This window comes from Strix uralensis, chromosome 1, assembly GCF_047716275.1.
Source record: "Strix uralensis isolate ZFMK-TIS-50842 chromosome 1, bStrUra1, whole genome shotgun sequence".
NCBI classification, from domain to species: domain Eukaryota; kingdom Metazoa; phylum Chordata; class Aves; order Strigiformes; family Strigidae; genus Strix; species Strix uralensis.
In genome coordinates this window covers 72385532-72397699 of record NC_133972.1, presented here as the reverse complement: position 1 = coordinate 72397699, position 12168 = coordinate 72385532, and the positions used below count along the sequence as shown (strand labels likewise).

The 12168-nt window shown below is 46.7% G+C and overlaps 1 protein-coding gene across 2 annotated transcripts; it reads left to right on the top strand.

Moving 5' to 3' along the window:
* The first annotated feature begins 4041 nt into the window (after positions 1–4041).
* NRSN1 (neurensin 1) lies at positions 4042–12168 on the top strand. Of its 2 annotated transcripts, none has more exons than XM_074870764.1 (3): positions 4042–4329; positions 9374–9571; positions 10595–12168. In XM_074870764.1, exons 2-3 carry the CDS (start codon positions 9383–9385, stop codon positions 10991–10993), a joined length of 588 nt encoding a protein of 195 aa, XP_074726865.1. In that variant the 5' UTR covers positions 4042–4329; positions 9374–9382; the 3' UTR covers positions 10994–12168. The 2 variants fall into 2 exon arrangements, with proteins under 2 accessions (XP_074726865.1, XP_074726875.1); XM_074870774.1 differs by lacking the exon at positions 4042–4329 and adding an exon at positions 4808–5105.

The window sequence follows — 12168 nt, the reverse complement described above, 5'->3', positions numbered from 1 at the left end:
ACACTTCCCTTGAGAAACCAAATTTTATAAATTTACCCAAACTCCTAGGCACTGATCTTCATAGGCAGTGTATTTTAAAACAACACAGCCGTCTAGCGGTAGTAGTAGCTGCTGCAAATAAAATACTGCTGTACACATTTGCTGTCCAATGCTTGATACTTCTAGAAAATGGTCGTTTTGACATTTTGCCATGTCATTTGGATCTAAATGAAGGCTTTTTGTCTCTAAACCCTGCAGACACACTGCATCTGCAAAGCTTATTTGGAAACAACTGGGCCTAAGAGCAAGCAAGTGTCTTACTGAACTCTGGAAACACAAACATGATGAATGGAGGTAGCCTCTGAGTGAAGATGGGTCACTGGAATACTTCTAATTCCTCCTGCCTATCCCTCTTTGTCCAGTATCCCCTCACAGGCAAATGTTCACTGCCTCATACAAACTCCCTGTTGTTGCCACATCTTCAAGCACGTGTCTATATGTGGTTTGGATTAGGAGTTCCCAGATATTCCCTGGTATTGTAATATTCAAATTCACCAGCACCAACAAGAATGAAAAAGAGAACTAACAATTTCTAGCCCACATACTTTCAGGTTAAGATAGAAAAAAAGCACCTAGATTCATGATTTTGATTGTCAAGAAAGCATCCACTGTATTTCTGGCTCAGGGGACAAGGACAAATCTATATACAAAGATGGTGGTGGCAGAATATGACAAATTATCACAATTAATCATTTTTGCTAGCTAAAACATTCTGAAGAAAGCACTGGGAAATACAGCAATATTTGACAAGTAGCCAAGTACAGATTTCTAGACAATATCAACAGGCAAATCACCTTCGATAAAACAGGAATGGAGCAGCTGGCAGCATCTCTCTAGAGTCTGAAAAAAACACTCCTTCCATTCATAAACCACCCTCTGCATCAGAAGTTTTGAAAAATAAAATACTCTTTATAATATACCCTCTCTGACTACTTGATTCAAGCCAGTATGCAAAGTGAACGGCAATGGCTGCCTCCCCCAGAGCCAGCCTGTCTCACCAGATATCTCTTCAAAAGTAGCTGGAAGAGGACTGATCTCATTTCAGGCAGGAGAAAGGTAGGCAAGACCTCAACATGTTTGCAAAAGTATTCATGTCTTTTAAGCTAGCATGTTGACTCTGCACTCGTGACAGCTATGGATTTGTCCTTCAGGTTCTGCTGTCAGAAAACAGAGTGGATACTGGGCATCCTAAGAGGAACATCAGCTCTGAACATCACATGGGAGGGGATAAGAAACAGCCACCTTTCCCCTCACAGCCTCCTCTAGTCATTCTGAACTGCCAAAGTGGCAGCAGAAAGGGCACCAGGAAAGCACGACAGACCTGAACTGAACTCTGCCTTTTTGCCCCATTTCTTCCCAGTATTTCTGCCCACTTAGAGGCACTACCTGAATGGCAGCAACAGTTCCTGGAGGAGACTTGAAACCAGAAGCAGGGTATTAACTCCTGCTCCTCATGGCCCCCTTCAGCCACTTCTGCAGTGGAAGGAGCTCTCCCATCTCTCTTCTGCTGCCCTTTAAAGTGTGGATCACCTTTACATGCTTGAGCTGTTCCTTGTGGTTCCATGTCAACTGAAGGTTTTCCAGGAAGTGGGAGTGTTATGGGCCTTGATCTCCAGGTGAAGGTGAGCCAGGCGCTAGGAAGGGAAGGACAGGCAACGGTGTCAATAACATCACTACAGCAGAACTATTCAGGCCATGGCTTTCTGCAACACGTGAAACACGAAGAGCCTCTGGAAGCTGGCCATCACCATTAAGCAAATAGGGACAGACATCTGCAAGTCAGTGAACATGAGTCTCATACCAATTGCTGCATTTTGCTTCAAGAGAAACATGTTTTTCCAGAGGCTGTAATTTCTCCTATTCAGCACAGACTCCCAGAAGCTAACTAAGCTGCGTTCACCAAACTGGCTGATATAATCACTTCTCACTAAGAGAGAAGCCTGTAAACTCTATGGCAACCAACACCACCACCTACAGAAGTTCTTGACAATACAGGATTTTTTCCTCAGCATGCTCACTATTGTCCAACACAGACCTTTAGCACAGCAGGTGGAAGATAAGGAAAGCACTAGGCTTGGGTTTCCTCTCCACAGGGGAAAAAAAATCAAGTTAACAACATCTACGGCTTGAGGTTGCTCTCCATGCCACTCCCAGCTGAAGCCTTTAGGATAAATACAGTCTAAATTTTGTGAAAGCTGAGAACTGAGAACTGTTCCTTCATATAACAGCAGCTCACATCCTGAGTCACACCATGACCTATAGGTTCCTGTATTCTAAACCATCTTTGCATTGATGTTGCTGATTTCAAGGCTAAACAGGGCATTTACACTCTTCTGTTTCACATCTCTCATAGCCAAGCTCAGCTATACTTCAAGAACAGATCTCTGACTGAGTTTACAGTTTTCCTCATGCACTAAAAGTGCACTAAAAGCGACTTGTGAGACTATCAATGGTTAAACTTTCAGAGTTGTTAATTTGGAGTTCACAGATCATTTTTAGCTTTACTGTAAATGTCCCCATTGCCACAATACTCATTTGTCTTGGTTCACTGAGCACATCACTTCTGTGTCAGGAAACAAAATAGTACTGGGCCAACACAGGTATTTCGTATTCCTTTTATTTATTCATTTTGTCAGTAGGTAAGTAATCAAAAGAAACTAGTTTTGTGAATAGAGGACAGCTCATGAAGATTAATTGCTTTTTCTATAGAAGACATCTTCCTGGTGTGGGATAAAGCAGCGTTCAGTCCTAACTGTGATACCACATGTAAATCTGGTGTTAGTCTTACAGGACAATCAATCAGGAAATCACTTTTAAGACTGGTAGTCCATCCTGCTTTTCACTCATTTATCACTTCACTGTATTTTTCCTGTTTTTTTCACAAATAATTGTCAGTTTATTGCTTTGTTAGTTGCCTTGAGCTGGGGTATGCCAACACTACTCACAGAATAGCATGCTGCTGTGAAAGTAGCTCTGCTCAGGTCAGGGGAACCACTTTTGGCATTACTTGTTACTTGAAACAAGAAAGGTGTAACAGCTTTGGAAGGACAGGATGAAATCCACTGAAACCAGTATTTCTTCCTCCAAATGTAACCCCTTACTTGCTCTTTTTTAATAGCTATTTTTATGATCCATAGCCTGCAATTACCCAAACTTACTGTTGTTGTCAAATGCAGGGTTTTTTCAAAGCAGCTTGGGCGTGGCTATTAATGAAACCACCATTAATCTCACCTTCTTCTTCAGGTACTATAGTAATTTAAGCATTTTAAAAAGACCTTGTTTTTCCTTTGGCTAATACTACCCCATTTTGCTTTAATGCACTTCCATTTTTTCTGCATGCAACGATACTCTGGTTTTGTGTGCATTTCAGTACAGAACATTGAAATGACTCTTTAGTGTTCTTGCCCTTTACGTTCTCATTATTTCTTTGGCGGAATTACATATTGCCTCTTTGTGGGACACATTTTAGCATCTCCAGCTCTCAGTGCCTTGTCTGCTAACTCTTCCCTCGCTAGCTTCCTTAATTTCCCAAACTTGCTTACTTGGAATGTTTTCCCACTGAACAACCAACCTGTTGTTATCAGGGCAGACCCAAACACTAATGCTTGACTCTCAGTCTCACTCTGTTCTTCTTAATAGTCCAGCTGGGTCTCCTGCTGACAGATTTATTTCCCCAGCCCCCCGATCTCAGCGCCTTATTCTTCGTAGCTCCTGCATCAGGTTTTGTGATGTCTGTCCACTCGACTGGACACGTAACAGGGCATTGACTCTGCATTTTTCAATGCGGATTAAAAGGGGAGAGGGTGGGGGTGGCGGTTAGGGACCCGGCCCAAGGCCCCTCCTGTCCCCGCCGCCCCGGGAGGACACCCCGCCGGCCTTGGTGGGCACGTGGGCGTGGGCAGCCGCTCCGTGCCCCCGCGGGCCTGCCCGGCCCGGGAGCCGGCCCCCCGCCGGGGCCGCGGCCGGAGGGACCCTCCTCACGGCAGAGCGGCTGCCGGGGGGAGCCCAGACCGGCGTGTGTGTCCCGTCCCCCCCCCGCCGGCGCCCGATCCGCCGCTCCGGGGACCTACACGCGGGCGGGGGCGAGCGCGGCCCGGCGCCCCTCCGCGCCCGGCGGCGGCGGCTCAGTGCGCAGGCACGGAGCGGGAGCGAGCGGCGCTCCGGGCCGTACATAATACGTGGTGTCTGGGGCCGGCGCGGCGCAGAGCGGAGATGGGACCGGGGCGGGAGAGCCGCAGCTAGCGCCGCTGCGGTTGCTCAGCTGGCCGAGGGGAGCGGCGGGAGGGACAGGTAACCCCGCCGCCCCGGGCCTCTCGGCAAACTTGGGCTCGGCAGTTCGGCGGGGGAGGCTCCGGTGACCGTCGGCGCCCTCACGGGGGGCGTTCGGCGCGGAGCTCCCCGCGGGGGAGGCGGCGGTGGGGCACCGGCGGGGGGTGCGGCGGGGCCCCCGCGCTTCGCCCGCTGGGGCAGGGCGGGGCGGGGTGGGGCGGCCCTCCCGGGGCAGGAGCTGCCCCGCCGGTGGCGGGAGGGGGCTGCGCCGCCGCGCTGCGCTAGGGGGCGCCGCGGGGCGGGGGGCGGCCGGGCCGGGCTCGCTCTGCCCGCGGAGCCCCGGTACGTGGGGCGGCCGGACCGGGCCGGGCCGGGAGGGGCGGGCGGGCCGCCGGGCGGTGGCAGGGGCCGAGCCCTCTGCCGGGGTGCGGGCGCCGCGGAGTTCTTCCGCTTCGCCCGGGAAACGGGCGGTCGAGAGCGTCCTGCCCGGCCGGCGGGGGCATCCCGCTCCGGCCTGCGCCGCCGATGGCCCGAGGGGCCGCGACCTGGCGGCTGGCAAGCGGGCGGGGCCGCCGCCCCCGGGAGGGGAGGCCCCGGCCTGGGCCCCCCCCGCCCCGCGCCGGAGGGGGCCCTGCTCGCTCCCCCGTGCAGGGCGGGGGCGCAGGAGCCGCCCCGGCAAGGAGCCGGGACCCGAGCAGGGTTTGACCCGGGCTCCGGCCTGCGAAGGTGCGGGACAGCGGCGGGGCAGGTCGCCGAGGCATCGAAAAGGCCATCGCGGAGGCTGCTGTCAAGGACAGGTTATTTCGTCCGGTATTCACTGCTCACAGGGGTCTCGCTTCCAGTAGGTGAAGGCTGGAAACGCGGCCCTCTGGACAGAAGGGCCAAAGGTGTAAATCCGGAGAGGGGAGAGGGGGGCTTCACTTGTGCCAACCCATCGGCATTCGTGGCTTACGTTGGGTGGCCGTGTGGTGTCACGGAGCAATGGCACGTCGTACTTACTTCGTCCTGCCTTTCAGACGCCGGTTACATTTTTTTTAAATGTATCTAACCCTTCCAATAAGAAAGCAAAGTAGTTGGAAAATGTATTGGGTAATTTTTCTTGGAGCTTCCTCGTCTTTTAATCTGCCTGTTCACCAATCCAGTCACATCTCCCCAGCTCAGTGGAGAATAGTAAAGCTCAAAGTAAACAGGACGGCTTTTGCCATGGAAACAAAAGTTGCTAGGGGATGGATTGCTACTACGCAGTGGTGTGCTCTGAAGCTGTGATCATACATCCCACGTGTTCCCTGGCACCTCGGGTTTAGGCACTGAAAAACTTTTAATGATTAAACCACTTCCTGCGGCCTGGATGCGTGTTCTAAGCTCATGCGTAACACAGATCTGGGTAACAGTGACTCTTTTTAGCAAAAGTTTCCCAACATCTCAGCATTTAATTTCTCAGCCACGAAGGTGAGACATGCAAATACACATCAACACTCAAGCGATCATAACTACTGCAGTATTTATTCATCTAGTGTAAATTGATGCTGTGACACGCGTTTCCTTCTTATTTATGGAGAACACTTTTCTCCCACCATACTCTGACTGTTTCAGTTCCTCTGCCCCATCTGTAAGTAGCAAGAACAACAACATTATGTTTACATTGCAGCTGAGGAAAGAGACCATCTTAGGCCAAGTTAGCAGGCTGCTTCCATGAGTCATATAGGGCTGGGAAGCCTTCTTCTCTCTAAGGCACAAGATATTCTGCAAAAGACAGGAGATCACTTATAAGTGGAAGAGGCTGAGTATAAAGAAAATGTTCAGTAAGACTAATATTATGCAGTGCTCGAAAAGAATTAATGATGCTGGCTTTTTTTCCTTCCATTTTAAAAGGTCATGCTACTTGATGGTGTCACAACTCATTCTTTTGCTTTCTGTTCCACCTCTGAGCTCTTATTTATCATTTTGTTCATATGCCTGACCAAAACCACCTATTAGCATTTTAGATTGCTGAAGAAAAGAATCTATGTGTAATATTAAGTGATTCCAGACTGTGTGGTTCTTACAGGCAATTCTTCATCAAGCTGTTAGAAACACTACACCCTCCTTTCTCTTGACTAAACCTACAGACAGTGCAGTGAATTGCAAGGTAGCGTTTATATGGCTTTCTGTCACATTACATTGAATTTTCTTAAATTAATTGCAGTAACTACAGTTGCTGGTTCAGATTCAGCAATGTACTTCATCCGCTTTCTGAATTCTGGAGAAACCAAGCAGCTCTAAAATTGTCTCCTGGTGGCAGCTGGAGTAATGCAAGCAAGCTTTGACAGCCCACATTCTCTGGTCCTGTTGGGTCTGGTCCTTCCCTGTGTTGACCTTATAGGGTCACTTACACCTGGGAAAAATACTTCCCTTTCTGCTCATTATATGATGCTAAATATGCTTACCTGAGTGGCTTAAGTTGGCAAGGAGTTAAGCATAATTTATTTAAGGGAGTAGGGTTGATGTGAGAATAAAGATCTAAGTAAGGAGCCGAGAGGATGAGTCTCCACAGAGCTTTGGTTGGCCTCTTTACTGTCTTCTCTTTCTGATGTGGGAGGTGGAGTGCTTGCTTACTCATAACCAAAAGACATAGTGAGGGATATGGACATAAACTGTTCTTGTGTGTGAGGTAGAGGCTGTGTGACCCTGTGTGTGAGAGCTGGGGCAGCTATGGTAAACCATGTCATTGCTTCATCCTCTCCTTTCACCCTGAGGTATTTTTATGAGGTGGGCAGAACTCTGGTTTTATGAGAGCTCTTCAGTTCTTGTCCTGTGGAAGATGGCAGCTAGCTGTTGAGGAAATGGTGGCAGTGAGAAAAGAGGACTTCTTTTCCTCTCTTTTCAAGTAGGGAATAAACAGCAGGAGGAGAGACTCCCAAGGGAAACAAAAAGAGCTCGTTTGCAAAAGAACAAACAAGCTCCAAAAGCAGAATAACTTTCAGCGTTTCCCCACAAGAGTTCAGATTATGTACTTATATCCATGCCACTGTCTTTTTTTGGTACGTCAAAAAGTAATGGTGTTCAAAAGCTCATAGCATTGTAAAAGAGCACCAGAAACATTTTTTTCAATATATTAACTGTAGTGGGAAACGTCAGTATTGGTGACATACAACTTGACAGGGGGTGGCTGAGTTACCAGGCTCTTTCTGCTCACCTTGAGACAGCAGCCGCTGCTGCCCAGGAGTTTCCTGCTGTCTCAAGGTCCCTGTCCACCCTGCCTGTTTCTCTACCTTGCCTGGGAAGGCCAACACCTTGAGCACACTCCAGAGGGCACTGATGTTGTACCATCAGCAGAGAGCAAGCCCATCACAGAGTCAGAGAGCACTTCTTTGATTTCCTAACACTTTATGGTGGCTGAGCAGGAAAAGGGAAACCTACAGGGAATGCACAGGCAGTTCTGGGTTCAAAGAAGGGGCCCCTGCCAGAAGCTATTCCTGGTGCTCGCCCTGCTGCTCTGTAAAGCTCAGCCACCAGCACTGTCCCCCCCCGCCTCCTGGAGGAAGCTCTGGCCCTTGTGAGGGCCCCCAGCATCATACAGGCTGCCTCCTCCACTCGGTCATGACTTCTGTGAGAGCCTTGAAACCTCATCATGGGTCGCAAAAGAGATATTTGCAATTATAAGATGTTGAGATCATGCAATCCCAAACTAAATACATTAGATGTACAAAATAAAGAACAAGATTACTGGGTTTTATAAAGAGGAAAAAGCAAACTCCTCTTTATCCCTGAGCCAGGAATGCAACCAGATTTCAAAAAGCTGGAAGATCACTGTATACCAGTGGTGATTTCAGACCCAGTCAAAAGCTTCATTCAGGTTGTTGCCATTCCCCATCGATACTTTCTGGCTTCTGCTTAATGTAAGTTAAGCAGTATTTGTTCTTGCATACTTACATATTTCATACCCACCAAGATCACCCATTCCTGAAGGGCAAAGGGCTGTAGGGCTGCAAAATTGGGAAGTCCTAGCTGCCATGAGCATATCAACCCCTCCTTCCCTCCTTCCCAATTGCTGTGACAATCAGATGAACTCCTTGAAGCTGATATAAATTGATCTGTGACATTCAGATGCAAGTACTCATTAACAGTTCCCTTTGGACTAAGACTTTTTAAACTTCTTTAAAAGAGAAGTCAGTCAGCTTAAGTAACATTGACCTGTTGCTCAAGTTTTTTAGGGGCTAGTATTACTTTAATGAATTCAGTAGCATTGCACCTGTGCAAGCAAGTTCACGCCTGGGACCTGCATAGTTAAGTACAAATTTTGTGTGTTAGAACTTCCATGAAGTGGAAAGAACAGAGAACATTGTTGGTAGTTTTCATAGCAGACAAAAATTCTGATTTTATTAAAAGTCAGTAGGAACTTGGGCATTGACTTTTCCAGGGGAGCAGTGGTTTGCCACAAGTTTAGTATTTCCATTTCACTCTCTTCAGTGAGCAGATTGGTGCTGTTATGGTATTCCATCTTTTTCATTTTTGATTATCCATATTGAAATATAGGATATCTACAGTTTCAATCTGTCTAGGACTTATTTTGCCTCTGTTTCTCATCGCTATGAATGTTACATCAATACTTAGTCCTGCCCTTCAAAAGCTCAGGCAAAAACATTAAAAAACCCTTACCCGGCAGTTTGGAAAGTTCCTAAGGTTGCAAATTCTAGTTAACTGATAGAAGCAGTCTGGATGACAGGCAACATGAGCCCCTGAGGGATGCTAGCTTGTTACCTGATATATTCTGCTTTTTTCAATCTCCACGGAAACGCAGTGGCATAGTAGTGCGAAAGATGGGGAGTGGGCACCCTGCACAGGGGAGGAAGTGTTCCCTGCAGCACCTTTAGGCTGCGCTGCGCCAAGACGCTGAGTGCCTTGGGTTCGCTTGAGCTGAGTCACCGCATGCAGCTCTACCAGGCTCATATCTCGGTGGGGAAAAAAGTGAAGGAAAGATCTCTCCTGGGTTGCTTTTCTTCATGTCATCCAGCGAGTTTGTAGGCAGCTTTGCTCTCCTGCCACATCAATAACTATCTGCTTTGCATGAAACCTCTCACTGCAGGTAGGAAGGATGAGCTCCTATGCTGACATCTGCGGGTCCAAGCATGCGCAGGGCAGCACCGAGGGAGGGTACCAACGCTACGGAGTTCGGTCCTACCTGCATCAGTTTTATGAGGACTGCACAGCTTCAATTTGGGAGTATGAGGATGATTTTCAGATCCAGAGATCGCCTAGCAGGTGGAGCTCTGCATTCTGGAAGGTATTACCCATTGCTGTTTGCTGGAAAGAGAAACCCATTTCAAAACTTGCCCATGTAACTAAGGGTTTTTGGGTATGCATCCAGAAAGGCCTTCTGTTGCTCAGTTTTCCCTGAGATGAATGAATAACCATCTGTCAAAAAGCAGAGAGCTCTTACCAAGATACATTAGCTTCCAAGGGAGTTCTGGGGCCTTTGGATCCTCTAGTTTCTCTGTCACAAGGAGCCATGTCACTGAAACATCAAAGTCTTGTCTGGGAAACCCCACCCATAGCTTGAAAGTGTAGTTTACCTCTGCTTTGCACCCACAATAGTCCTGACAGATTATTGGAATAGAACTGGTAGGTTAACAGCAGTAACTCTGGGACTGTGTAACCTAGGGATCAAGAAAATGGCAAGATCTCCATTAAGGTCAGGGAACTCGACAGAACTGGAGAACACGGAGGTTGGAAGGGGCCCGTGAGGCCATCTGATCCAACCCCTCTGCTCTGATGGTAGGGCCGTTCTGTGTGAACCAAAGTTTGCACTTATACTTGAAATTTGCTAGAAATATTCTGTGATCTGTTCACAGCAATAGCAATTTCCTTCTAATCCCTGCAAAGGAATGACATTTCAGTAAAAGCAAGAGGTAGATATGACACAGACTATCAGCAGGGACTGAACTCTTGGTGCTAACCACCACCTGAAGTTAAAGAAATAGTCAGTCACACAACACTGAGGTTAAACTGTGATCCTCTCTGTGATAGGACCTTTGGAAGTGAAATGCTATTTAGATGTATAGATGCATATTCCATTGTTTCCAGAAATGTCAATACTGAATTAGACGAGTTGTAAAAACGCAATTTCTCCATATAATCTAGTTCTAGTAGGGCCACATAAGACCTAAAAGAAAAATACCAGCCTTCTAGAAGAGAGACCTGTACCTGCAAGACACTGTGAAAGCTAAATACCTCCTAGGACTATCTACCAACTGGAAACTAGAAAGGCATATTAATTGGGTTTTTTGTTTCTTTCTTTGTTTTCCAGGTCGGACTCATCTCCGGGATGGCTTTTATGCTGATAGGTGTAACGGTTCTTGTAGTGGGTTTTCTTGTGCCACCGAAAATTGAAGCTCTTGGGAAAGATGATTTTGTTGTGGTGGATACCCGTGCCATTCAGTTTAATGGGTCCCTTGATATATGCAAGCTGGTAGGAGCAATCTTGTTTTGTGTTGGAGGGTCCACCGTGGCAGCATGTCTGCTGATGTCTGCTTTTGCTAAAAGTTACTCCAAAGAAGAAAAGTACCTCCAGCAAAGATTTAAAGAGAGGATAGCTGATATAAAAGCCCACGCAAACCCAGTCACAAAAGCGCCAGCACCAGGAGAATCAAAGATACCTGTCACTTTGTCCAAAGTTCAAAATGTCCAACCTTTATCTGAAACCTGACCCTTTCCTTAGGTTTTGTTTCTCACTTGTAGATCACTTTAACTGGAAAATATCAGCTGTTGTTGGCATACGTGCTAGTCAATTACAACATCGAGTGCTCTGCTATACAAACACACAGCTGATGGGGAAGCTGCTCCAATACAAATTTAGGATTGGGAAAAGGGAAATTATGTGATTAGACCTGTGACCAATATATTCAGTGTATTCAAACATTTTAATCTGTGTTGAACCAATAAGTCCTTGCAACAATGATTAGGTGTTTAGCTTATCAGATTGCATCCCTGGAAAACATAGGGTGCATTTATGACAGCTGTACCAGGAACACTCTACATCCCACTATTTAAAGTTTAGAGGAGTTGGCTTTTTGTTTAATTTTGTTCTTGTCTTTAAAATACTATTTAGTCTTATCACCTGGTTCTGCTGTCTGGGAAGCCAAGATTCTGCCCTTGTAATTTGCACTTGTCCTCCTGTCACATGCTACAGTCTGTATCAAAGTAATACTGCACAGGTAAAACATACCTGACAGTGAGTGCCCTTAATTTGATCCTGGCACATGTCACTTCCTAGCAATGTTACTTTCTGGGAAAGGCAAGTTACACTTGATCCTGAGTTACAGTTAACCTGTGCAAAACTGCCACTTTTGTCTTAGTCATTGTCATATTAACAAACAATAAAAATAAAGATCAGGAATTCACATGGGAGGAGGGACATCATACTTGTGTATCTTTGGTTTGATATTGTTTCTTTCATTATGTTGTATTATGTTTGAAGCTTACACAAAATGTTTTAGTTTTGGCTGGGTATGGATAACTAAAGGCAGTTTGACATGCCCAGGCCCCATATTCTGTCAGTACATTAATGCCATGCTAGATGACCTTAACATACTTATCTAAAGACATTTTGAAATGCTGTTTATATTTTTATAGAGGATAGAAAAAGTTATGCTTAAGCAGATACATTTGTGTAAATGCTTACCTGAAGACTTGTCCTTTCATGGAAGACCCTTAATTATTTTCCCACCCAGGGCAATTATTTCACTGTCTTAGTCTATGGATTTAAATTAAGCTGTATGAAGAAAGATGTGACATTTGTACTCTCTGACAATATGTGCCACCTAATAGTTCTGTCTATTTTTTGAATGGATTGAATAAAATTCTAGGCGTGAGCCAACCACA

What these genes read in the sequence shown, in the direction of transcription:
- NRSN1 (XM_074870764.1), top strand. Translation starts at nt 9,383, where the DNA reads ATGAGCTCCTATGCTGACATCTGCGGGTCCAAGCATGCGCAGGGCAGC. An exon ending in GGAGCTCTGCATTCTGGAAG is followed by an intron (nt 9,572 to 10,594) that starts GTATTACCCATT and finishes TTTGTTTTCCAG; the next exon opens with GTCGGACTCATCTCCGGGAT.